The sequence below is a fragment of the Siniperca chuatsi genome, linkage group LG8 (assembly GCF_020085105.1).
Source record: "Siniperca chuatsi isolate FFG_IHB_CAS linkage group LG8, ASM2008510v1, whole genome shotgun sequence".
Lineage (NCBI taxonomy): Eukaryota > Metazoa > Chordata > Actinopteri > Centrarchiformes > Sinipercidae > Siniperca > Siniperca chuatsi.
The window spans coordinates 13549645-13577520 of record NC_058049.1 but is presented as its reverse complement, the minus strand read 5'-3'; the positions used below and the strand labels follow the sequence as shown (position 1 = coordinate 13577520).

The 27876-nt window shown below is 40.8% G+C and overlaps 2 protein-coding genes across 6 annotated transcripts; both read left to right on the top strand.

Annotated features, from left to right (window-relative positions):
• The first annotated feature begins 422 nt into the window (after positions 1–422).
• On the top strand, positions 423–19540 carry si:ch211-276i12.4. 4 transcript variants are annotated; one of them, XM_044205176.1, is made up of 8 exons: positions 423–7120; positions 9173–9431; positions 9677–11294; positions 13433–13461; positions 14320–14448; positions 15192–15258; positions 15378–15485; positions 17150–19540. In XM_044205176.1, exons 1-8 carry the CDS (start codon positions 7117–7119, stop codon positions 17795–17797), a joined length of 2862 nt encoding a protein of 953 aa, XP_044061111.1. In that variant the 5' UTR covers positions 423–7116; the 3' UTR covers positions 17798–19540. The 4 variants fall into 4 exon arrangements, with proteins under 4 accessions (XP_044061111.1, XP_044061112.1, XP_044061110.1 ...); XM_044205177.1 differs by having other exon boundaries at positions 9109–9431; XM_044205175.1 differs by lacking the exon at positions 423–7120 and adding an exon at positions 7177–7519.
• Positions 19541–21389: 1849 nt separating this feature from the next.
• On the top strand, positions 21390–27778 carry rom1b (retinal outer segment membrane protein 1b). 2 transcript variants are annotated; one of them, XM_044205172.1, is made up of 6 exons: positions 21390–21823; positions 22025–22180; positions 23451–23693; positions 24336–24523; positions 25105–25351; positions 26625–27778. In XM_044205172.1, exons 2-6 carry the CDS (start codon positions 22031–22033, stop codon positions 26862–26864), a joined length of 1068 nt encoding a protein of 355 aa, XP_044061107.1. In that variant the 5' UTR covers positions 21390–21823; positions 22025–22030; the 3' UTR covers positions 26865–27778. The 2 variants fall into 2 exon arrangements, with proteins under 2 accessions (XP_044061107.1, XP_044061108.1); XM_044205173.1 differs by having other exon boundaries at positions 21390–22180.
• Positions 27779–27876: the final 98 nt, after the last annotated feature.

The following is a 27876-nucleotide window of genomic DNA, read 5'->3' as shown; positions in this document are numbered from 1 at the left end:
CAGTTGTCAAATATGACAGTTGATTCTTAAGTGGAGGTTGTTGGCAGAGAAAAACTGCTAAGGAAATAAAGGTAACTTTCGTTTAAATTTCACACAAAACATTGTTTGCATCTCGCTATTCAGTTCGTTTTACTTTACAAATGTAAAGGAAAAACAAATGTCTATAAATACTGGGTATGTGCAGTGGCGCTGTTCTGGTGACTCATGGAACTTCATTTTGTTTAACTAAACTTTGAGTATCTTTATTAGATGCAGAGTACTCTTCTTCACTCCACTTACTAGGTCTTCTTCAGCCCTTCAGTTGCCAAAATGTCAAACCTCTTGGCCTCTAGATGTTTGAGATACTGAATTTTCCTCACTTTAGCAGAAAAAGATGAGCAGCAGGTGTGTAAGAGTGAAAAAAACCCCAAACAATTGTAAAACAGGATAAAGCGCAGGACAGTTTTATTGATCACTTACACATTTTTAAGATTAACATGTTTTTTTTTTTTTTTAAATTACTTTAACAATTCACACTAAGACAAAGAAAAACATTAACATGTTTCAGTTATAACCTTGTTGCTTATAAGTCTTGTTCTTATTGTCAAATGCATTTTCACCGTCCCAGTTAAAGCTTCTGTGCAGTTACTTCATGTATTAAAATGTCATGTGAATTGTACATATGCTAGCTCAATATCCCTACTATGAACTAACCAGGACTTGAGACACCAATTATAAATGGGACTGTGACAAACACTGGACTTGTCATGTAGCTATCCCCCCCATCATTGAATTTAATTACTACATGAAATGATCCTTGAATGACTACATCTGTCTTACCCACACAGCATACACAAAAGAGCAGGACACCGCAGGGAATTGAACCCCGTCCCGACAAAGTCAGGAGTGCCACCACCGGAGTCTTTTGCTTTTTGTTGCTGTATTAAGGGCAAAAGCAAAACCTGGAGGAACACAAACAGAAGTTTGTTCCTCCAGGAAAAGAAAACCCTAAACACCTGGCTGCTATATTATCCTGTCACCACATGGGATTTCTCTTGGTCACGAGGCTGAAACTAGAAGAAAGAGACAACTGGTTTCCCAATCCCCAGCATTCCCCACAACGACACAGTATTGGTGACTGATTCCACGAGATCCTTTCATCCATATTAACAAAGCCACGATACCAGCATCCCTGGCGATACTCAAAGCGGTTTTCCCTTTGCAATACGTCAGGACTCGGACAGTGAAGGCTGTCTTGCCAAGATTACAGCTGTAATGGAAAAAAGACAGACAATTTAAGCCTCCCCACCCCCCTCCCACATAAACCCCACACTTATACCAAGACGACAAATTATGTCAACATGGTTTTCGTTTACCGCGACTGGCGTAGCAGCATTTACCACAGCTATTCTTCCGCAGTGATGCTCAATTCTTCAAAGTATTTAAGATTGTACCCTAGAGGCTGGCTGTACCAAGTCCTCCCATGACTCCCTGCGGAGGTTTAAGTCGCCTGGCTCAGTATCAAGTTAAGCTGAACGAGAAATCTGAAAAGCAAAGAGACGAGTGTTGCCCCCCCCCCAAAAGATCCCTGACCAAGTACTACTGCAATGTTTGACAACGACTTCATGAACATTATGTTGTGTATTACAAATACAATGTTATGCAGAGCTGATGTGCATGCAACATGTTCAGTTACACATTAAAGCCATGGTATGTTAAAGAAAAATCAAGGGAACCGAAATTACTTAACTTAGCACCCATGAGACTGAAGTGATGCAGTATTAGCGAGACAAGCTTGCAGCTCTTGATCTTAATGTGACTGGATTCTCAGTGTTCCATCACAGGTTAGGCCGGTCCCAGATGACAAATTAAGACAAATTTTTTTTTTTTGGGTAATTTGACCTGAGAAACCACAGGGAAAAGAAAAAAGGCACACACAAAACACACAGAGCGGGGCTTCTGCGAAGGACGTCAGGGGTTCAGATTTAAGCTCAAGCGCACAAGGGTTGGTACTTCATTCAGGGGCCACACTCATATTCGCTGACAGCTTCCACAGATGGCTTTGCATTCAGAGGCAGGCGAGATCGGAGCGGACAGACGAGCATGATCTGAAACAAAGAGTGATCTACACAACACACCCACCACACAATACTCAAAGATTCGGGTTCTACTCATCTTATGGTTTAAGATGCAAAGCAATAGGGCCCCGTGGCCAAAGAGGAATATGCTAGTAAAGCATTGCTGTTACTGATGATTTGAGGTTAACATAAAGCCAGTTCCAAGATGTCATTTTGTCAACTACAACATTGCAGTTTATTTTGACAAGTTAAGCCAACATCTTACTACATGCTCCAGGTTAGGACTTCACCCGTGCTTGAACCAGTCTTGCACTCTGATTTCTGTGAAGAGAAGTGAAGGGATACGCCCAACCAAAACCAATGCACAATATAAACTAATGCAACACATTTGCGTTGCATTTCAGATCAAATTAAAGCTGCACCATGCACAGCCTTCCTCAGCTACTTCAATTTTGAAATCTTCGCACAGTTGCACGATTCTAAGTAATTTCATATGACCAACCTGCCACCTGCACAGTTGCGCATGGGCTAGCAGCTGAGGGCTAATTGTTCCAATCTATATACGTCAAACACAACCTGACTCCACTTGGTTGATTTCAAAGGGCAGGATGATTCCTGTGTTGTCCTAGGTAGACTGCATTCTTCCTTTGGACTGTTCTGAAAGATCAAAGAGGCAGACAAGAAACACCCCTGTGCCCCCCCCTCACAGTATCGTAGAACTGACTATTGTTATCCTTACCCAAATGCTTTACTGCAGATATCAGAATCAATGAAGGTCCATCAAATCTTCCCGTTATTACAAGAGATGCTTGTTAAGCACAGTAGTGCCATTTCTATAGTCAAGTATAGCAAGTTGCTGTCATTTCAAGAACAATGAGGGCAGATGAGCCCATTCAAGAGAAGTGACCCCTCTAGGGTTGAGAATTTTCTGCTTTCCAACATCAATATTTGATGGATTCAACTTATCTGCCTTCAATTTCCACTTTGAAAACGATGTCATTCGAGCCCAGGTCACATCCGTGCTCTACAAAGCTCCAAGCTTTAGTCATACCTGAAAAAGCACAAGAAAAGCTCCCCCACACAAGCCCCCAAAAAGAACAAATGCATACCAAAACTGTATTCAATCACAACCAGCTATGCATTTATTATGCAATAAGAAAATCCTTTACAGATAGTTCACTCATTGTATTATCAATACAAGGCATAGTAACTAATTGCAAAGGAATTGCAATGGAGGCATAGAGCCAGACAATGAATGTTAAGAGAAATGTGACACATTTAGTGACCTTACGTGATGCTTGATGCGCAAGGAAACTTGTACATACAATGAGTTAGGAGAGTTCCTGATGGTCTCGGGTATTGGAAAGCGCACAGGACACAGCACACTGAAAAATGCAAAGGAAAAAGCCTCTCTCCCCACAGTACCCCATCCAAAGCAGTACATAACTACAAGACAATCACTGGCATTACAATACTGCCTTAGTAAAGACAACTGTATGACTATGAATACAATTCACAAAAGATTGAATCTATTTTCCAGAAGAATCATTTAAATACCGCAAAACTGAACGCGAGGGACTTCTTCCTTATGAACTGTAGAAGTGGACTTGAATGTAGATTTGAAGGGTGGGCCATATAACTTAATCTGCAAGAGTCACAAATACACAGCCCCCTCCCAACCCCACAAAGCAACTTGAAGCCTGTACAGAATTATAATGACTTCTAGTAAAGAGACTTGTTACCACACTCCCTGGGAAAACAGAGCTTCTTGCTACATCAGGAGACTAGTTTTGAGGTTGCTATCCTGCGAGGGAAAGTGTCCACTTGAATCTTGTTGGGTGCACCCCGATGTTTCCTATTCAAGCCATTTTGCGTTGGGTAACATGGAGCTGTGAAGTCTAGGAAGAGACTGATTAACGCCCCACAACCCACCCTCCCATTACCCAGATGTGCACGAAACCCCATTTACAATACGTTCCAAATGATGTAGAATGAACAAATAAAAATCTAATGGATTTATTGAATACCAAATACCTTCCTACATCTCTTTAAACCGCAGTGGATGCACATGATCCCGATCCATAGCACTATAGAAAATAAGATGAGCTCAGCTTGTACCGAGCGGCTAGCACAGGGGGGGTTCTTTCGATGATCAGCTTTAGGGGGCCATGCCTGTGAAAAGAAGAACTCGAAACACGTTTTAAATACCACCCCCCGCCCCAACCCAAAAATCTTTACTAGCCAGGATCAATTACTATTTCAACAATTTTTCTTTTGATTGCAAAAATTACTGTATACTAGACAGCATAGGCAATGATGTACAGGATAGTTACACCCACATGTACATTTCATGCATTAACTCACTGCTTGGGTATAAGAGGTAGATGTAGCTGATCTGTACCACTGAGGTGCAGCTGACGCACTGAAGAGTTGCTGTATACACACATCAAAATCGGCCGTACAGGAGACCATCCACTCTCACACTCCAATGCTGAAAACTTCTTTGGGGAAGACCTAGAACCCGAACAACAAAGGACTGCCTCTCCCTCCGGCTGGGTGAACTACTTCTGATCGCAGGGGGTAGAGAAGTCCGATAAGATGTTCCTCTCGCCAGCACAATACCAAGGCATTCACCACAGCAGACCACCACACTCATGTCAGCGCACAAGAGGAAGGGTGACCACAGTATAAAACGATTAACACGGCTTGCCTGAAAAAAGGAAGAGAGAGCTGTGCGAGAAATTGTTCTACAATAGTTGTTTCTAGAAAGTAGTTTAAAAGCTAAATACCTGAGAATGTTACAGAGATACCTCTACCCAATATACAAACCAACGCCTTGCTTTAAACTTGTGAAGCTAGAAGACACTTGTGCTCCCTGTCCCACCCTCTCATCACTGGCTGGCTTGCTCTGGAACTGATGCAACTGCTTCAGCGATGGCCACTCTGTGCTGCTACCCTGCCCTGCGCCTTTTGGCTTCCTCTGGTGTACACTCGCCGACAGCTGCTGCAGCTTCCTGCTCTCTTGGGCCCCCTCAGCTTTTCCCTCCATGCCCTCTGGTCCTGTCCTGCCTGGAACCACTCTGGTCCTGCCACGCCCTCTGGTCCTGTCCTGCCTCGCTCCACTCTGGTCCTCCCCGTGGCCCATGGCCCCGCTGGTCCTGCGATCTTCCTCTAATATCTAAGTCCATTCCTGCCCTCGATAACTCAGTCCATTTCCCCCCAGGGAGAAAAAAAAAAATAAAATAAAAATCTTCTGTCTTCTCTAAGAAATAAAAAAAAAGTTGATAACTGAAAACAAAGTCCATATAGAATCATCTGAGCTTGTGGTTCCTTGAGCTACGGTAACAAGCTTTGACTTCTTCCAAGCTGCTTAAAAACTGCTGTTTTCTTCTGTTATTTCTTTTGTCAAAGACAATACTATCATCTTCAAATAAAAAAATAAAAAATACCACTGAGGTGAAATGTAATGACTGAACCACTCAACTACAACTTGAAGAAAATATATATATATTAAAAAAAGTCTGCTTACTTGCATTTTTAAATGCTTGCCCAAACAATGGCATAGACTGAGGAGACTTGATTGCTTCTTTGGTTTACAAAACACAACCTAGTTTCCTGTGTTGAAAAGGTAACCCTGATGTTATTCAGTTGGTTTAAGCAACTAAATTTTAAAATGAATGTCTTACTTTGGGTCTATTTAGTCTCAGACTGGCGTTTCTGTTCTAAAACGTTATTAACAGATACTTGACATGATGTAGCCTCTATTTAATATAACACCATAACTTGCATGTTTCTCACATTATTGGATTAACTATTCATAACTTCACTGCTCTCTGGCGGAATCTTCGCATGCTTACTAGTTTGCTCTTAATTGACTTCGGTAACATTATGACCTTTCTATTTTGAGAGACTGCTTTATGACCACGTCAGTCGACTCTAGGCTTAACGTTAACCCTGCATGGTCTCATTTCACTGCCTTGTTAATGTCAAAATTACAATCTATTTTGTCATTTAAGGCTTTTTCTTACACCTGCTGTTATTAAAGAATAACAAAATAAAATGCTTGCGGTCGATCGGTGTAGCTTTGCGGACATTGCTAGCCTCGCGGCTAGTGAATTCCTGACCGCTCCCTTTCCATCTCTGTCTAGTGACGTCACGCGTAATTCAAATCAACCAATAGCCAACATCAACAGATAGCTACGTCACGGCTCCCATCTTTGAGCCAACTACCGTTACGAACATAAAAAACACCGATTCGATTCTTTAAAAAGACACATAACGTAAACTAGTTATGTTGATACTCGATTAAGTTATTTTTTAATTGCTAGGTTAACAAGAGGAACGTTAAAGGGTAACGTTCTGACTTCGTTGGCATTAACATTAGCCCACATTTGGCTCGCTTACCCTGCCGTTAGCTCGATAGCTAAGTAGTGTCGACAAAAAAAAAAAATGAAGCTTTGGTTACGGATCAAGGCTAATTTTCGTTGACATTTGCCGACTGAAACGCGTTAAACAAAAAGCTTGTTGCAAAAAGAATTGCTGGAGACGAACGTCAAACGGTACAATGAGTTTCTTGATATGGAAGCTATTTGCGTTTGAGACAGGGCCTAAAGTTACTGCTCATTGACCATGATCAAAACACTAAATTCAGCCACTTAACAAATATCAAAGTAAGTAGAACAAATCTACATTCCGAACGATCAAATCTCGTAGTATTAAAAGAAAAGGGAAAAAAAGAAGAAGAATCTGTTTAACCTGGCCCGCCTCAAACCACGACGAATTCGTATCAATGCAGTCTGAGTTGAAATGGCGTCACTAGCGCAATATATACTGTTTGGGTGATTCGTCTAGGGCAAGAGGAGGTATTCATCCGATGACAAAGTAGTCCCACTTTCACACAAAAAAGCTTACAAAAACTGATTGGGGCTTTCGTGTCGAAGTCAAAACAGAAAAGTAATACATCAATCAATTTGGGGAAATAAATTATAAATAGGGCACTCTTTAACACAGTACTAATACAGGAAGAGGTGCTCCTATTCAAACTGGCTCAGACAAGACAATGAGTGAGTAAAGTGTGGTTCTTTTAATATTAACAGTTAAATTCACTATTGGAAATATATGAAACACAAAACAGTGAAGTAAATTACAATAAAAAACCTATTGTACCATGACAACTATCAATCAAAACAGCTGACGTCACAGAAACGGTTGCGCGGATTAATCTTTACTTGTGTGTAACACGGTCCGAAAAACCGGATCAAACTAGAAAATGGTTGAATTGCCGGATCTACTTCCCCTTTACAGCAATGATATGCTGTTTGTGTGATTGACGAACAATAGAAAACAGCCAACTCATCTCGTTTAACTTGGATGGCCTATGTTCAATAATGTGTTTTTCTTTTTGGTAGATTGCTTAGTAGTTTCCGTAAAAGCTGCTGGTCCTAGCTGTACTTTTTCATCATGTAGGTATAGACCCGTTTTAATAAGCCTTTATTACGTTAGTCTAAGCTCTAACATTACTCTCCAATTCAACCTGAACTTAAGTGACATTACAGTTTTAGTGTTGGCTGTGAGAGTGTATGTGATTATACTAGAAATATCCAGAAACATCCAGTGAGTGTGTTGCTGTGACAGAGTGGAAAATTACCAGTACTGCAAGGCCAAAATGGGGGTTACTGTTGTTCACCAGCAGAGGGTGCAGTAAAGGCCATTTGTCACGTCTGTCATGAAATCTCCCTATCCCTCCCAATCTGTTTTGATCTGCTGAACTGGTTTTAACATTGATTACAGTACCCTGGACATGTCTGGGCAACCTCCCTTATGTAACTATTTTCATGATAGCTCTATGCCATTGATCAGCAACAGTCGGGTGTGGAGAGTTGTCTTCTGCATGAGTTTCAGCCCCTCCCAACCTCAATGAATTGATCTTTTTCATGGTTGTTAGACAGGATATAGTCAGCGCCCACACACACATCAGAAAAGGAGGCATCTTCTTTCATGTGATAACAATGCCACACCAAGGCCTTTCATGCTATAGGCTCATCAAGACCTTTGTGACATTTGCCAATCAACGTCATTGTGGAGATGTTCTCAATTTGCATTGAGTGATTGTGTTAGAGGTTGTGATGCTTATTCAGTTGTGACAATGATCAGGAAGTTTTTGTAAATAGAGATGACAGCTGTGTCAGATTTGGAGTTGTGAAATTTTAAATAGGCCTACAGCACACCACAAACCTGGAAAATCAATTTAGAAACAGTTTATTAATGAAATAACTTGACAAGGAAGAATGTTTTGGCTAACCCCTATATAAAAATCCAATATCACCATAAGCAGTCTTTCTTATTGATTTGCAACATGGCCAACAATGATTTGATACAATCAGAGCCACTAAAGGGATAGTTGGCACTGTAAAAATCATATGACATAATCTCAGATTGCTGATGTATATCGTCCTGAGGTATATATCGTCATATTGCCCTCCGCTCGTAAATGTAATTATATAGGTGTCAGCAAGATGGTAGCAGGAAACCTCTCAAAATCAATGGGGCAGCTGTGGGCAGTTCAGTAGCTTTGGTTGATGCTCATATCTGCTTTTTGTATATTAATAACAATAATGGAAAACAAAGTAAACAAAAAATGTCACACAAGACATGGAGATGAAGTGCGAGGCAGCACAAACATAGAGGCAAACCCCACTTCTGCAAATTATATCAGTGGATTAAATTAACCCTGGTATAGATCCTGTCCCACAGGGCTCGGTTCGATTGTCTCCTGTATGAGGACAAAGGTCTTGCTCTTTCAGCTGGTTCAATGAGCGCCCAGCTGTTACATCAGGCGTGATGCAAAATCAAGCCACCATCCACAAATTCATACATTCCTGCTCACGCGCTGTGATTACATTATTCTGCAGCCATCCGCTGAGGGAGACAAACTTATTCATGTTGGTAGAAACAATCCAACAACTAAATACTTTGCTGAAACACTTGGAGATTTATCTTCTGTAGAGACTGAACTCCTTATTAGCTAATTTAGAATATCATTTATTTTCAGAATAATTGTTTTGGTCAGAAACAGCAGTAGATTATTGTCTGGTCTGAAGTGACGGTCTCTGCAGCTGACATCGACAGACAAGTTGCCCAGCAGAGAAAAAAACTAGAGCTGCAGAGCAGAGGAAACAACACTGATCACCATCGGTGCCCCTTGTATAGTCAACCATACCAGGACGACATCCACAGCCTACCACCAGGGAAGAGACAGGTGATGGAGAAGTTTTTTAAGCCTGTTCACAGCCCCTCTGGCCCGGACGAGATCAAGCCACGGAAGCACCACCACCATCATCCCCTTCACCATCACAGAGACCCTCAGTCACACAGGTAGGACAGTTCATTCCAGTGGAAGAGGTATTAAGAAATAAAAGTCACATACATCCTGAAATTTGCCTTTATAGAGCAAAAGTTACATATGAAGGCATCTGCATTTATGAAATCAAATATAAAGATTCTGGCAATAGTTTTCTTCATATTATTATTTATTATACAATAATATCTATGTGCACATTTAATACTGATCGGTGCAGAGACATTAAAGTTGCTCATATTCCTGTGTCCTTGTGTTGTAGGTATTTAATGTTTGATGACACAGACAGAAATTCAGATGAAAGCCATGGGCACCACCGTCACCATCAGCACGGTCACTATCTCCATGACAGCGCTCATCACGATGCCCACCATCGTCAAACACAACAGTTTCACCATAGCGAAGAGGATGAGATACTTTACAACCATGAAACACATGTAACTCTCTCCAGGGCCTCTTCTTCTTCCCTGTCTTCCTCCTCTTCCTCCTCCTCTTTTTCCTCCTGGCACACAGAGGCAAGTGCAAATGATCCCTTCTCTCTTCGTCATGCTGCACAGCCACAGCATTCCCTGTCCTGCTCCAACATCACAGATGTGCGCAGAGGTTTCAGGGAAGATGACAGCAGCAAGCCCATTGTCTTTGCCAGCATTAAACATGGTGTAAATGGCAGTGTTTGTGAGCTACATGGGAGCTCACAAAAGAGGGGAAATTGTGTTTTTTCTACTCTTGACCGAGGTCACAGCAGAAGTGACGAAGCCCTTCTGCAGGGTAATGAAAGTGATCTTGGAGGAGAACAATCCAGGGTACCGCACATGAACTATGGACCTCTGTATAAGACAGCTAGTTTGAACCGAAGCCTGGCTTTCAGTGAGGAGGACATTCTGTTAGGGGTCTCCAGGGGCCCCAAGAGATCAGTGTCCTCCATTCAGCTACCCGGCAAAGGCATCCTCAAAAACAAAGAGCCTCATGCTGACATTCGCAAGGCTAAGTCGATGGAGGTGCTGTCCCCAAGAGTTTCCAAAGGACAAGATCCCAGTGGACAGAAGGGGAAAGGGATCACTCAAGTCGAGATAGAGCAAGCCAGGACAAATTTTGTGCAGGGAAAGCTGCAATTCTCAGCCTTTCTAGATGAGATTACAAAACAGGTTATAAGTCCCTCGGCTCTCACCATCTTGGGTGTGAACAATAATAAAACTACTGAGAAGACACCTGCCCCAGCCCAAAAACCTGTCCCAGTCAAGCCTCAGCTCCCACCCAAGAAGCACAGAGAGAGCTCAGGAGAGAAGAGGGAGCAGCATCCAAAGCAGCACAGCAGACAGGAGAAAGTAGCTCACAGTAGTTCTCGGAAACACTCGGACTGCTCCAATCCTGACAAACTGAACTCCTATGCAGCTAAGAACCACCACGGTAGCCCCCCGCTTCATCACTACCCCCACTCTCCCAGCCAGAATACTCACCATGGAAGCAGCCGTAAAGACAGGAGGCCGTCGCCCACTGGGAGCTCCGTATCGGGGGACAGATATGGTAGATGTGGCCCTCACCTCACAGATGGCACCAGCACCAGCCCTAGCCCTGAACCCAGCCAGCCCAAACAACGCCACCACTGCAAACAGCAGCCTACAGCCTCCCACAGTCAACAAACCCAGCACTTCCCTCAGCACCAGCCTCAACAGGCGCACCCTGGCCTTGGGCACAGAGGGCCCACCAGCTCCTCTCCATCCTCAGCCCAGGGTGTAGAACCAGGTCTCAGATCTGAATCTTCATCCACAAAATCGGACTCACCCAGGGCCAGAGAGACCGCCTCCACAGCTACCAGTCACAGCTCGGAGCAGAGTGGTCGACACCATTCGCAGCATGTGGGGCATTCTAAACAACGCAGGGTGAGTTTACTTTAATAGTATTTTTGCTTTTTTAAATAGGGTGCAACAATATGAGACAGGAAAGACAGGAGTGAAGCAAGTTTTCAGGCCTCAGATCATGAACCTGAAAGTGAAATGTCACTAGTCAGGAACCATGTTTTGGTAGATAACATCATGGTTATAATGTTTGAAAGACGTTGCATTTGTGATTATTCTAATGTTTTGCAGTTGCATTATTTAACAAATAAGCTTGTCTACAGACATTCGCCACCCTTAAGGGCAGCAAGGATTTATAAAAATGTGTTTTCGTTAACATTTTAAACACATATACGCATGTTTATATACATGTATACAATTGGATTCTTTAATATGTTTCTCTACTGTCATAGAGAAGACATGTGTTATGCTTAAGTAATAAATTATATCCTAGTCAGTTAATATAATTTATTTATATTTATTTATATATGTGGTCATTTTAAAACGCTCATCAAATAAAATCATTGAATTTGAACAAAGGGAAACCTTAGCATTAAGCCAGAATGCAGAGAAAGACATGAATCAAATTGTGTTATATACAGAATTTATTGCTTCAATATATGTAACAAAAAGGACTATTTCAAACTATGCTGCAACACTACCTCTATATGTAACATTTTATGCCACAATAATGTCTATATTCTGTGTATAATGTATTTGGGTCTTATCATGAGTCAGACTCCTGAAAAAGAAATCTGAAGGCATAGCACTGCACTGAAGGGAAGATATCTCTGTGTAGAAAGAACAGGAGGAGCATAAACGCAGGGTTGCTGCTCTCTTGCAGAGGCAATGTAGCTGAGTCACAGGCTGTGTGGGATGTGTCAAACACTACGCATTGCAAGCTGAGTCATTCTTCAGCAGTGCAGCAGATGATAGTCCCGTGCTTTTAGAGGAAACTCCCTTTGAAACTACCTGATTTATCCATTTCAGTAGTGTAATTGTTTGTTTTCAAGCATCAGCCCTGAGCTACTGTATGTTCTATGAATCAAATATGTAGGCAGAGAAATTAACAATACACATCTCACATCCACTGAGACAAACCTCTCACACTAACTCACAGTAGCAGCCTGCACTAAGCGAAATGTGAGAGTGAGTTGCTTGGATAAGAGCAAGTATCACGTTGCTCTTATGCAAGAATCTGCTCAGGCTCACACTCTCATGTACTAATAAACACGTACAACATTACATAACATTGCATTTTTCCATGTTGTCGTTGTGTTGGATTTGCTCTGACTGAGTTTGTCTTGTCAAGTTAAGGTTCAGTGAATTCATGCATACACACACACGCACACACACACACACACACACACACACACACACACACACACACACACACACACACACATATACAAAGGGGAAAAATCCCGGCTACAGTGTAGCTTCACAGAACTAATCTATTCTAGTTGAGTCAATTTCCGGGCACAGATCTGCCATAACTCAATAGTTCATTCAATCTGTCATGTCCTCTGTAATGGACTGACGACTCATCCTGGGTGTATTCTGCCTTTTACACAATGCGTGCTAAGCAAGGCTCCAGCTCCCGTAACCCTGAATAACAATAAGTATGGATGGATGTGATGTCCTTATTCTTACCTTTTATTGTTGTTTTATTGTTCTTTATATATCTTTACAAACCTGGAATCAGCCCTGAACTGCTAATGTCACTTATATCTCCCTGCAGATTTAGGGACTCGAATTAACAACCTTAAATGGCTTTGTTCGAAAATATCTTAAATATCTACAGTGCATGTTGTATTTGGACAGTGACGTGTTTTTCATTGTTTTGGCTCTACTCCAGCACACTGGAATTTAAATGAAACAATGACTATGAGGTTGAAGTTCTGACATTCAGCAAGGGTGCTTAGGGAGTGTTCACATTCATATTGGGTGAACAGTGAAGAACTTATCGCCCATGTACAAAAAGGGCCACGAGTTTTACACAGGTCATGGAATGTGGATGAAAACACCCTTAAATAAAAGCTGAACGCCATTCTTTCATTTTCAATTCAATGTGCCAAAACAAGACTGTCCAAATAATTATGGATTGCACTGCATGTTTGCACTGTATCTCCCGTGTCTTATGAGTATTTTTCACTTTTCTCTTAACCTTCTTGTTTTTGTAGGACACACTGTGTGATGCCGACCATCTCCAGTAAGTGTGTAATAATTTCTCTCTGTCCCATTCTGTTATCTCTCTGTCTATCTTGTGATGGGTCAGTGGTTATTGATCACACTAATGAGCATCCTCTCTCCCTCCACTCCTGTTTTAACAGGAAGAGGTGTAGTTATGGAACTCATTTATATAACCATCTCTATGTTGTTATGTAGAAATACGTATATGTGAAAAAGAAACTAAAAAGAGGTTGGACAAAATAACATAAGCACCAAATGAAAACCCTACTATAGTATATGTAACACACATGACCATTGATGCAGTCTTTCCAGATTAATCCTGGAAAATAATTTTGTAGTTTTTTGCCTGATGCACCTGTAAAATGGGCACGGATTCACATACATGCTTAAGTGCTGATTGCCAAACCTCTGTAGCTGAAATAGTGCTAACTGTCATACAACCTATGTAGCAGCCATCTTTGTGGTGTTTGTTTGAGAATCAAAGCCCTTTTTCATGAGGTATTTATATAATTTTGCCTAAGCCTAATGTGTAGTAATGATGATTGATTAACATGACATAAAATGTGGCACCAAGAAAAGTTGTACCTTAAAACTGATTTTTATAGTTCAAACAAAAAACTACCTGACCATGCATACTGATTCATAAAATGGAGGCATATGAGAGAAGGCCTCACCTTGAATGGTTGAGGTCATTACTGCCAAATGACAAATGGACCTTGATTTCATACCTACTACTGTATATTTATGTAACATATTAAAACAGCAAACATTTGAAAATATTGGTCTGGACCGAAGAAGGGAACACTTTTAAATAATCTCTATAGGATGAGTATATTCTGTGACAAAACTCCATCTCCCATCATTCCTCTGTGTTCAGGGCGCTGCATGAGGAGAATGCAGATCTTCACCAGAACTTGTTGCAGACTGTGGTTTGCATCGAGAGCCTGGAGGCGGAGTTGCAGAGGACCAGGGACGAGCTCAGTCATGTCAAGGAGAAATATAAAAGGTTTGGGATCATAAACAGAACAAAATTAAACATGCACGATGGATTAACATTGCTTATACAGCATGCCTATTACTTGTATGCACAAATCAATACTGAAGATTACATGGGACAGGAAAACATTTCTTCCACGTGCAGTATGATGATGCAGTACATGAAGGACAACATGTTTCCATGTGAGAATGATTGTGTTATGTGTGCACACACATTGACTCCAGAGCCAATTGTAATCAATAGTCAACCTATGGCTTTACATAACAGTTTCTATAGATTAACTGATCCATGGAACATACTGGATAAAGACCACGCACTCTCCCCTGTGCATTTCTGTGGGTGTTTTGGTTCTGCAATGACCTGTTTCCCCTGGCCAACAGAGACAGGGGGACCAAAGGCATCTGTCCTGTCCCTTCACACTCACCAGTGAGAGTCTTGTTGTGACCTGAGCCCTGTCAAGCCAGTATTAATCACTGGCCCACCAGGCACATACCACACATTCTTCAAAAGACTGGAGCAACTGGAGTGAATGGCCACCTCACACTGGGCTCCAGTTTGTGTCAGTTGTTACACATTCAGTAGGAGAGTTTGCGGCTGCCACCTGGCCTGACAAACAACTGTCTTTAATCCTAGATAAAATATAATAACATGGTGATAGAGTGGTGTGTGTTGAAATAATACTAATACTAGGTCTTATAGCATTGAAGTTTTACAGTTGTTTTTTCTTCTTCTTTCTTCTTTGTGTCTTGTAGCCTTCTAGAGACCCACACTGGGACCAAGCAGGCCAATAACCTGCTGGGGGAACACCTGCATATAGCGGTGAGAAAACCTGCAGAATGATAAATGAGGGATCTTGTCTCACTGCATTCACAAAACATTAGCTACTTTCATGTAAATGTCACCCTATTATATGTCTTGGTATGTGTGTGTGTGTGCAGTCAGAGAGCCTGAGCAGTGAGAGGAAGTACCTACTAAACCGTGTGTCCCAGCTGAGCTCAGAGTTGGAGGACGCCCACAGGACCATGGCAGCCCTGGAGAACATCAATGTGAGCACAGTGCCATCTACTGGACACCTGTGCACACTTCCACACACAGTAGATGTCAACAGATAGCAAACATTTTAATAATTACATTATTAGGATGGATCAGTCTTCTTTAATCCTTGGTTGGACAGGTTATTTCAATATTTGAATTTTAATCTTATGAAACCACATCACCTGTGTCCTTATTTTCACAAAAAGCTATGTTTCTTACACAGGTATGTTTGCAATTGCACATGTGTTTAAGCCTGCTCCTCCTCTTATCTCAGTTTGAGCTTTATCACACTCAAGTTAAGATAATTAAGTATTAGCCACCATGAAATTAATTGTTTGTGAACCCAGAAGTCTCTACTAACGCATAAATGAATTATTGAACAGGCCTTGGGGGCCCAAGGAGTCATGGGGCCACAAATATGCACTGAAAACTGAACTTTAGCATTTTGAAGATCCACAATGAGAGTGCTCTCCCCAAATACTATACAAAATACTTTAGGGTACTTTACAAGATATTATAGGACATGTGTGGTGTAGCTAATCTGCTAGCAAGCATATTTGTTTACTAATTTTAACGTAGGCTTACAGTGGCTTAAGTAGCACTGTGCAGCTGTTTCATGTAGGAAAAATATAGGCTAATAAAAATAAATCAGTCTCAATATCATCAGTTACTCAATGTTAAAGGATCCGGAGTAAAACAATGTGATAAGGACATCACTACTTTTAACTGAGCTCTTTGACTTTCCAATGCGAAATGTTAATAATATGTCTCTAATAACAGCAACTCTATCTCTATCGCTATGATGCATCAATGTGTGAGCAGCATTTTACTGTCGTAGCTGGTTGAGGTGGAGCTAGTTTAAAGTATTTTATATATTTTATATAGCTAGTTTAGTCCAGTGGTTCCCAACCAAGGGGCCCCTCCTAAGTGTCACAAGATAAATCCAAGGCCTCATGAGATGATTCATGGGAGAGGAAAGAACAAAAAACAAAGTTCTACTACAAAGTTTAAAAGGGGAAATGTCTCTTTAGTAGAAGTGGTAACAACTCATAGACCTCTGAAAGCTGTGGAAAGGAGCCAAAACCAGACGCTACTTCTTTTTAGGAGGACACTAGTCAAGATTCTCATATGTTTTTTTAATGTAAAATTGTAATCTAAAAAGTAACTCCAGCTGTCAGAGAAATGTACTGGAGTAAAAAGTACAATATGTCCCCCTTAAATGAATGAAGTATAAAGTAGCATGAAATGGAAATACTCAAGTACAAGTACCTCAGAATTGTACTTAAGTACAATACTTGAGTAAACCTACTTTCCACCACTGGCAGTTTTCAACCAACAGCAGCAGATTAGATAAACTGCAAAATGTGGAGCGATGCAGGTAAGAGGGAGCCTTTCATGTGTGCCCAGGGGCCCATTGTCTCATGATCTGTTCATGTGTGCAAGAAAACAATTTCCATCTATGTGACGTGACCTGTGTCCAGTGTTATAATTGAGATTGAACTCCACCCCTGAAATAACACTGTAGATCACACAAGTTGAGGTAATCACAACTGAATGAGATTTGGTAGAAATCTATTATAGAATCTCTCAGAGATTTATAAAGTGATGTTTCTTCTTCTTCTTTTGTATAGATTGAATTTAGAGTTGATGTTCGTGTTTGGTGTCTCAACCTCAGGTGCCATGCTTGATAAAGGAGTTATTGGAGAAGCACTTTGATTCGACTGAGGCCATACAGAAGTTGCTGACGACCACTGCTCCAATCAGCCATTCTGCCACCTCTCCACAAGCAGACGGCCAATCCCACGTTCCTAAAGTGGAAGAAGCAGCACATGATTGGTTGATGAAATCAGAGGCAGGTCCGCAGAGGGTCACAGCCTTCATACCATTTAAACAGGGGGTGCCAACAGCAGGAACTGAAGACAGTCTCTCAGGCCAGCACAAGTCCAGCCACAACCCACCTTTCTCTGTAGCTGACATCAGCACTGCTATCTATAAGAAAATGGCTGCCAGTTATGCTGCCAGACCACAACCTCTCTATCCCCAAAGCCAACAGCAGCCTCCCCTTGGCACTAACCACACTGACACCCCTCCAAACCTCCAGCAGGCCCATGTGGGTGGTGACAGCTGGGGTGGGAAGGGAGGGGTGAAGGTAACACTTTTGGAGCAGGACGTTGTGGATGTGACCTCCATGTCAGCCCAGCAGATCCTGGATGAGTTCATGCAGCAGCTGCAGACCCATAAGGAGGCAGGTGGAGGAAAGGAGCAGCAGTACGGGCAGGAGTGGGTGGGAGGAGCAGAACAAACAGGCAAAGGGGCAGACTGAAAATGTCATTGAACAACATGGCAGGATCAATGTATATTCTCATCTTATTGCATTGAAATATGTATTTATTCATATATGTCATTGCTGTCAGATGCAAACATTGTATCCCCAAAATAGCAGTTCTGCTGAAGCTGAGACAATCTGTTTTTTGGTTGTATATAATGTACTTTTAGGTGCTTAAAGGACTTTATAAAACAGAATACTAAGAGGAAAAGGAAGGAAATTCTTTGCATGATGTTGAAACATAAAAATTTCCAAAATTGGATGTACAAGAGTTTCGCACACACACAAAAAGAACCATATTGGGAAAGTAATTCACACTCTTAACCTTGCAGTGAATGCATGAAAAACTAAAGACCAATTAAATGCCAAAATATTACAAATAAAATTTACATGCAGTAATAGAGACGATAAATATAATTAAACTATTTCCAAGTATGCTTTATAAACATATTTCCATTTAAGTGGTCATTTTAACAATTTGTTGTTTACTATGTCTGTTCCTTTAACACTGTAAATTCCTCCCAAATAAATAGTTTGTATGCAGACGACAAAAAATGTCATCTGCATACAGTCTCCATTTTCACTGTTGAATGAGAATCAAAATGGCCTCTGTGCTTAGAAAGGTGCCAGATGAAATGACAAAAAACTCATCCAGAATTGTCTGTTAATAGACATCAAGTTGATGTCAAAAATCACCTTTTAAAAAAGCCTTTTTAAGATAAATACTTTGTTTTTGATAGAAGCAGTTCTTCATTTCAGTAGTGAGCTCAAGAGCTACAGTTGACCCTTCAGACATATTAGTACAATGAAAGACAAGGTTTTAGAAAGTAGGAGACATCAAGGACCTCTGTTAATAGTGCCCTCAAGAATAACAGGTCTGAGGTAAGCATATAGTATTGTTCAACAACTGTAGCCTCTTATCAGGGTAGCTTTTTAAAAATTGAGATTTTATGTGAGATAGCTGTGCAATCAATTGACATAATTCAATAAATGACTATTGAATGACGAAGACTGATAAAGCTACCTGAAGAATGACGTTAACAACCTTTTCAAATCCAGCACAGTGCTCATTGTGCCCATTTACCTCTTGAAGCAACGCATCTGCTTTCACACACTTCAGTGAGTTCATAATGGTCATCTTTCAACAAAAACCTGTTGTACCATCAATATCAACATCAATGAAAAAGATTGTATTTCTACTTTTATTAATAATAACTCAACTGGGCAGAAGAAGAACAGCTCTTGAACTGGAGGAAGCAGATTGGTTACTGATATTCAGAACAGATCAAGGAAAACTGCCCTTAAACTAATATGAAGTTGAAATTTTTAAAATGATTTACTGATTTATTGTGAAATATAATTTCAAAAGTTAGTAGAAAATATAAAATGTGTTACTTTGTATAAATATTTATTGACTCCGTGTATGTGTATATATGATAAAATGTGGTGGCCCTTCTTTTCTGAAATATAATGGGGTGGATGTTTTAAGCTGATGTAGTAAGCACAACAAAAATGTGCAGTTAAGAGACATGAAGATGTAATTATGCGAAAGTATTGTGTCATTGTAGATCGGATAGAGTGCAGCAGCAACATATTAATGTTATTTTAATCTGTATAGTCCCCATCTCTCATCTGTGTTCACTTTACCCTCTGAATTATGCAAGTATGAGTACAACTAGTCTACTTCAATCCAACATGTAATTGTGTCATTACAACTGTTCTACCAATAAAAATAATCATCGTAAATTAATACAGCATTTCATATTACAGACGTCTGTTCATTATTCACGATTCTCTTTGTTCTTGTCAACTTCAAACATCATAAGGAATCATCTCTCTTTATATAACAAACAACATAGATACATCTTTGCTATTCTTATACTCTTAGCTGCACTAAAAATTTTATATTTGTCCTTAATTTGGTGCAAGAAAGAAATGTTGGGATCTCCAAAATCCCCAATAATTATTCTCTAAGGGCGTTATAATATCCATTTAGTTTTAATTGTTAAGACCAACATTTGCATCTCTGTCACCAGAGGGCTAAACAGGTTTTCCCATTATGCCAATATGAGCAAATCTCTCAATCAATCTCACTATTTAAAAACATCACTGAAAATGTGATTAATGTTGGTGCGGTAAAAGAACATTAATGGACAATTTATTGATACAAGATGAGAGTTTGCTTTATTTAGTTTTCTGTTCGGTGTGGTGTTAAGAGCTGGTAACTCAAGACTGGCTTCAACCTAACTATAGCTCTGACTCATAAATACTTATAATAACAGTTTAATCCTGTTGATCCAGCCCCACCAACCTCCCTCCCTGTTGCACTGTATTCATAATCCCATACAAGCATAACTGCCTCGCCAGTGTCTTACTTTTACTTTACATGACCTAGCCTCTGCCTAACCATCCTCCACACAATCCCTGAGATCATTTTGGGGACAATATTCACTTCATTTCAGTCAATTAATTAATCAGTGGATATGTTGTGTACTCCATTTCCAAGACATAAACCAAGACATAAAGGCAGAGATACCTTCATTTCTCTTTTTGTCATTTATTGAAACAGACTTATAAAGTTGTGTCATTGTAATGTGACCATCATAAATACTGTAGTTTTCTACTTTGGATGGAATTGCATTGAGGCCAGTACAGTGACTAGTTGGGTTCATTAAAGGTAACGTTTGCAGCAGTGGAAAGTAACTTAGTACATTAACTCAAGAACTGTACTTAAACACATTTTTGAGGTGCTTGTACTTTACTTGAATATTTCCATTTTATGCTACATTACACTTCTGCTCCACTACATTTCAGAGGGAAATACTGTGCTTTTAACTCCACTACATTGATTTGACAACCATAGTTAAGTATCTAGTTGGGGCCCCTTGTCATGTTTCAGATGTGTATGAGTTGTTAGCAGTAGTTCCACCAGAGAGACATTTCACCTCTAAACCTGGTTTAATTTAATAACTGTTCAAGGCCGCAAAGAGGCAAAATTGTCCAATAACACTCACACACGCACACACACACACACACACACACACAGAACTAGAGAAAAGTTAAAAAAAAATCAATACAGCTTGTGCATCAGAACTTTATTTTTTCTTCTTTCTTCTTCTCCCCTTAATCATCTCAGGAGCCTTCAGATTTATCTTCTGACCTTTTGGAGGGGCCTGAACCCCAGGTTGGGAACCACTGGACCAGACTACCTCCCTGTATATAAAGTAGTTAAGTGTTTGAAGTCAAACCTGGGACTTTTGGGCCTGTTTCAATATGTCCTTCTCTCCTCTTACTACATATCTTTGCCTTATTATATAATAAAAACATTCAGTTCTGCTGACATTAAATTAGAGTTACCATTTCACCTCAGCTAACTGTTTCTATGATATCTACTCTCTCTGTCTCTGAGGCATCCATAGTGCCCAGCCTGCGCTAAAGAGTTTCAGGTAGTCCAGTAGTCCCTCCCATACTACGTGTCTATCAGAACAAGTTTGCTGATCAGACACTGGCCTGCTTTCTCATTGGCCCCTGGACTTTAATAGGATCCCAGGGACTCGGTTGGGGGAATTACGGCTCCAAACTCTCGACTTCGGCCAGTCTCTGTGTCCTCCAACCATGGGTACAGCGGTTTAGGGGGGCGCCACACATGCACAGACCCAGAGGGGCGCCATCAAAAGACAACATCACGTCAAGAGGAAGATTGTTGGTCTCAGCTTGAAAGGGGGGCTTCGGCAGTGTGACCAATCACCTTTAGGGGAAAACCTGTCATCTCTGGAAAAAGGAATATTTCTTTTCTTCCATACCTCATTATTTGACAACACATTCCCATGGTTTTGCTGCACTGATTTGGATCATAAAAAATCTTTTTGGGACAATTTCAGCATCATAGTGAAAGCTTTTGGATTATCCTCTGAGGTCGACTGTGTCCTTTACCATCTGAGGGATCTACCTGCTTATCCCCTCCACCTGGAACAACTTAGATGAGCTCAACCTGCTAATAACTCACCAAACAACAATTGCAAGGTCTGCATTGACCACTGTATTTCTGCAACATTGAAACCACCTGTGACCTCTGTCGGGTTTGTCTATTTACATGCAGCTGGCCTCCTGTGGATTGACACTTTTTCTGACATTTTTGTCCAGAATTTACTGAACTTCTTCTTCTCCCCTGCTCCCTTTCTCTTACTTTTCTCTCCTGTCTTTGTGTTGATCGGTGCATGGTAGTGAGCCATGGCGCTGTTGAAGATGAAGTTCACCCAGCAGAGGCGGGTGCGTCTGGCCCAGGGCCTGTGGCTGATGTCCTGGCTGGCAGTGATGTGCGGGACCTTCATCTTTTGTCTGGGGGTTTATCTTAAGACAGAGCTGCTCCGAAGGGATGAGGTAGAGAGAGGGAAATATACTCACACAAACACACACAGATTAATGCAATGCCAACATAAGGACTAGAGGGCCAAGTCTAAAAACACTGGCATGAATTACATAAACAAGAGTTTATATGCTCAGACATATGCCTTTGCTCGTGGTTGTTTACTGAGCCTGCCGTGCTGCCGCTTATCAGTGACTTTCATTCAAACTTAGCTCTACAGTTTAATCCACAAATACAAACACGCAGCACACAAAATACGAGTGTAAACATACACTGAGTGACACTCAGGCACATTCATGCATTTTAAGTCCCGAAGATGTAGTGTTAAAATGCTTTTTATGAAAAAAAAAATCAACACTTTTTTCCAGTCATTGGGGTTCAATGTGTATTGAATTTAGGTAACGTGACCAGCAGGTGAAGGTCATGACCTCTGCAAGACTGGTGCATTTGTTCAAGCCAACCAGTCATTGGGCTAGATTGGTCCCTGACTGAACTGGATAGGTTGGATGCATTGCTATCCAGTGGGCTGCACAGGAAAGCTGCAGGCCATGAACACATGCCTTCAGATACTTATTGATCTCCAGTGAGAGAACCAGATTCCATAATCTCTTAGCAAAGTGTTGTTGAGTTAGTGTAGAGATGGCTTAGATGAGTGAAACTGAATTGTGACCAACAAAATAGTGTCACGAAGCTAAAGGATCTTACAGAATGATTCACAAGAGCTTAATCCTCTTTTATACATGTTAGACAAATCTATCATTTAGACAGTTTGTTTTGCACTTACTTAATTGTACAGATCATTGACAAAACTGATTATTCAACATGGAGATGAAATTATTTCTTCTCAATAAGCATCCAGAGGCCGAGATTATGTGTTCTAGTTGTCACACTTGACTGGACAGATATTACAGGATGATTATGTTAGAAGGTGGCTGTACTGGGCTGCGTTTTTTAATGGTAATTTTAAAACAACAATGGGGCAAAGGTGCTTTTACAGACTTTTGAAAACTCAGCCAATAATAAACTCAGTCCATAATTGACTTTTGCTGTAACCAGGGCAATGAATTAAATTTGTCATCATATTGCTGTAGCAGCCTTTGCATCCAGTATATGAACAGCTAATTGAATCACTTGGCTGCCAAGGTCATTTTTAGAATAGATAAGGCTAATTTAATGCAGGATTATTACCTGCTAAAGTGGGTAGAGGAAATGACAGAGTGACCTGCATTTGGCTGGTGCTCTTGTGGCTGCTATTATCTTTGACTGTGCTCTTCCTTTCTTGAGGTGATGGAAAACACAGAGATCCACGTGGTGCCCAACATCCTGATGGTGGTGGGCCTGGCCTCCATCGGCACTAACTGGGTTGCCAGTCGTGTCTGTCAGGACTCTTTGGACGCAAGCCGCTTCCCCCGTTGGAAAGTTCTCCTGCTGGCTTGGTTTGCTGTGGCTGCACTGCTCTGCTGTCTGCTCATCGCTGTTGTGGTGCTCAGCTATGCCCTGCAAGGACGCCTGGAGGAGTCACTGAAGGTGGGGTCACTAGGCTGGGTAATGATTGGAGGGTGACTGGTCAAGTGGTACAGTAGGGCCATGTGGTAAAGAGGTCAGTCTGATAACAGGATGGTGTTTTGAGCAAAACACAAAACAAACCCTGCTCCCCACTAAGTTGCTGTGGCTGAAAGAGACAGCCGACTGTCTAAAATGAAAGATGAAAATGGTCGAGTTTAGGGGATTTGGACAAGAAAGAAAAGGGCGATCCAATATTCCTACAAGCTGATCAATGGGGGCAGATATGAATTTTAAAAAAAAACTGAAAAGAAAAGAAAATGAAACCAAAACAGAGCTAAAGTATGTGTGCATTTATCAGTATTTAAGAAAACAGAAACCTTTCACCATTTTCTCTTGTCATTTCAAATGTATTTCTGAAAACATTTAACCAACAGTATAGTGAAGGATCAGACGAATCACCCTTTTCTTAAATGTTGCATTAAAACCAGAAAAATCAGCTCTCAAAAATAAAAATGTTTTCACATCTTTTCAATTAATTAAATTAACAATGCGGAAGAATTTAAACAACAAACCAGACATCACACAGTACAGTAAAACCAGTCTTGAAAACATCAGATACCCCCACCCCTTCTTTCTGTTTCACTTTTTTCTCTCTGGTGTCAGGTGGGCCTGAGGAATGGTATTCGGTTCTACAAGGACACAGACGTGCCGGGCCGCTGTTTTCAGAAAGAGACCATCGATCGTCTGCAGATGGAGTTTCGCTGTTGTGGAAACAGCAACTTCAGGGATTGGTTTGAAGTTCAGTGGGTCAGCAACAGATACCTGGACTTCACCTCCAAGGAGGTCAAGGAGTGAGTAAATCACAGTAAAGAGATGAGCAAATTATGAGATCGTGAACTAGAAAGAGAAGAAACTGGACTGATGAGGGGTCCACAGGAAAGAGAAGTCAGTGAAATAGAGGTCTACATGAATGACAGATAAGCAAACTTCACATCCACAAAGGTCAGACAATATGTCACAGAGGAAGGATGGAGGGATGCCGGGAGAAAAAGAATGATGTGAAGGTAGAAGAAGAGTGTATTAAAAATAGATCTGGCCTTTGCTTCTGAAGAGAATGACAGGAATGGATGGAAAGGTTGGTCATGAAGCAAGCAGAGAAAGGTTGGTCAAAGATGAAATAAGTGAAAAGGAATGAGTAAACAGAAAGGTTACGACATGATGACACTTTTATAGAGGCACTGCTCATTTCTCACTAATGTTAAGTGTGTATTGAGCTAGAAGTCAGGCCTTTAACCTGTCTGAACTTAAAATGAATGTACCTTCTACCTTCCTTCATTTCTTTGTCTCTCCTCTTACTCTTCTCCCATTCTATCTTTTTCTAATCTGTTTCTATCATCTGTTTTCTCACCATCCCTCCCTCCTCTGTCTCCAGTCGTATCCGGAGTAACGTGGACGGCCGTTATCTGTTGGATGGCGTTCCTTTCAGCTGCTGTAACCCCGCCTCACCTCGCCCCTGCCTGCAGTACCACCTGACAGATAACAGCGCCCATCACAACTATGACTTCCACTCAGAGGAACTGAACCTGCACAGTCGCGGCTGCCGGCAGGCTCTGGTCGACTACTACATGGACTTGATGAATTCAACTGGTCCTGGTGTGCTGTCAGTCATCTTAATACAGGTACCTGATCGCATAAACAACACTTCAGTTATTCTGTAATTGTGGTAAAATAGAGGAAATACAGTATTTATCCAAGGCACAGAGTGTTTGGAGTGATTTTGTGAATATTTCTGAATATTTAAAATTTTGTGATTTTTGTTCCTCCAGGCACCTGTCATTTTAAATGTGAAATTACACAAAAATTACACACACATACAAAAAACCCCAGAATTTTAAATAATGGTTGTTTGTCTTTTACTGACGCACAGACTGCCATAAAAGCTGATAGAAAGAAAACCTCTCTGACACACATTGATTTCTGTCTTTTAATCAAACATGTACTTTCAATCCTTTGCCAAATAACAGTATTGATGGCACATTCTCTTCAAATAACAAACAAGACCTCAGGCTGGAACAGGACGCTCATATACATGTTATCATTGCAGTGTATTATTACACACTGACTACAATCATCAAACAATCTATACTTTTAAATGCAGCAGCTCAGTGTGGTGGTTTTTATAGATAGATGGCAGCCATATGAAGAGCTAACAAAGCCTCAAGCTGAGCTGTAGACAATGTCTGATTTTCAAGCAAAAGCCAAAACCTGCTTTGAATCATGCAGCCTGAGATCAAACGAAAGAGGGAAGAGAAAGCATGAGATAAAACTAAAAATATGTTGTAAAGCACAGCTAATTTATTTGGCTTTATTTGGACTGCAGCAGTGTTTACTCTTCATTGTCTGGATATCAAAGTTTGGGGATGTGAATACATGTTGTATAAGGGACTGTATGAAAATTATTGGGGTTTGACTCACTATCTCATCTTCATGAACACAATCCGGCAGTAAAACATAATTATTGACATGATCATGTTGATTCTTCCATGGTCAAAGTCATCAGATGAATGAATATAATGACTATATAATATAATATGATATAATATAATTAATTATAATGGATATTTGTCTTTGAAGTGACACAGATTATTAACATACACATAGTGTTAAAAAATGTGTGCATGCATGTAGAGTTAGAGCAGTATTCACGCTTAGTTATCAGGTTAATGACAGATGGACTGAATTACTTTTTGAATATATTTGTGGCCATAAGTTTTTATGATGTCAGTTTTAATAAATCTGTGATATAACATGCAGGACTTATGTAACAGTTGATGCTTCTCTTCGGACATTTTTTGGTTTGGTTTTTGTGAGCCTATCACGCCTTTTGACCATCTCAACAAACGTTTTTTAGATGCAGTTTTTACATCATCTTTATTGCTTCTTTCTGCCCAGATGTCAGTGCTCCTGAGCCTGCGGTACCTGCAGACAGCGGTGGAAGGAGCCATGGCTCTGGAGGACCCAGAGGGCGATAGTGAGGGTTATCTCCTGGAGAAGGGTGTGAAGGAAACCTTTGAGGATCTCAAAGCCAATGTCCTCACCATGCTAAAGTTCGCACAAGTTGACCCCAACGCTGAAGAGTCCCCTGAGGATGCAGACGCAGAGAAGGCTGCTTCCCCTACTCCTGCCAGCTAGAGGGAAAATGTGGGGGGATGTGTCTGAGGTTTCTGAGGTTGTGTGAGTTGGCTGGTGGCGGGTAGAACACCTGGTTTTGACACGTTAGGCTTGATTTATGCTCCAGCAGCCGCAGCCCCCTTGCACATGCCCAAAACAAGGCAACATATAAGGAATCTTATCAGGTCCTGCACAGACACCAAAACAAACATCTCTTCTGTGCAGGACCTAGTGAATGTGTAACCATCAGAGAGTTCAGGAGATGTGTAGTACTTTTTGTTGTAACTAGAAGAGAGTACATTCAGTTTAAATGGATGTAGCGTTCACACACACACAGACACATATTTAACACGTTTTGACATTTGGCTTAAATTTGGCGCAATCACATAATACTAAAGTTCATCCATTGTGCATTTGTATTATTCATCTCACAGCTGTAGAGTTTGTACTAAACTGCAATAAAATGCTTAGGGACCTGTTAAAATGGCACATGAATTGTATATTAAATGTAGAAGGTTTTAACTGCTTTGTAGTGTTGACTTCCTTTTGTACATGTAACATAATAGAGGAGTGAATTCCCTGACTAGGGGTTATCTGAGTTCAGCAAGGGGAGTTGGATTAAGTGTGTGTTTGTGTGTATATGTGCGTGCGAGTGTGGTGCCCTATATGAAGCTGTCATCTTGTCTATTCCGGCAGCTCTGAAACAATCTGATAATCCTGGTGTAGTTAATCCCAGAACTGCTGCACAAGCAGTATCAGCACACACTGACAGCACACAGGAACGCACACTACAGCACACTGATACAACATGTTGGAAGTTATTTTATAAAGCCAAACAGTTTTTAAATGCTTTTTATTTGCAAAGAATATACCATGGTTACAGGTATATCCAATGTGTGCTCATTCTTCTTAAATAAAACTCTATCACAGAATAAGGTCAATGCATGTTTTATTTTATTCATAAGAAGCAGATAAACATGCTTTCAGTGGTTGCAGAAAGACATGTTCTTTAATTATAAAACACAGAGGTTGA

What these genes read in the sequence shown, in the direction of transcription:
- rom1b (XM_044205172.1), top strand. Translation starts at nt 22,031, where the DNA reads ATGGCGCTGTTGAAGATGAAGTTCACCCAGCAGAGGCGGGTGCGTCTG. An exon ending in AGCTGCTCCGAAGGGATGAG is followed by an intron (nt 22,181 to 23,450) that starts GTAGAGAGAGGG and finishes TCCTTTCTTGAG; the next exon opens with GTGATGGAAAACACAGAGAT. An exon ending in GCCTGGAGGAGTCACTGAAG is followed by an intron (nt 23,694 to 24,335) that starts GTGGGGTCACTA and finishes CTCTGGTGTCAG; the next exon opens with GTGGGCCTGAGGAATGGTAT.
- si:ch211-276i12.4 (XM_044205175.1), top strand. Translation starts at nt 7,435, where the DNA reads ATGTTCAATAATGTGTTTTTCTTTTTGGTAGATTGCTTAGTAGTTTCC. An exon ending in AGAGACCCTCAGTCACACAG is followed by an intron (nt 9,432 to 9,676) that starts GTAGGACAGTTC and finishes CTTGTGTTGTAG; the next exon opens with GTATTTAATGTTTGATGACA. An exon ending in GGGAACACCTGCATATAGCG is followed by an intron (nt 15,259 to 15,377) that starts GTGAGAAAACCT and finishes GTGTGTGTGCAG; the next exon opens with TCAGAGAGCCTGAGCAGTGA.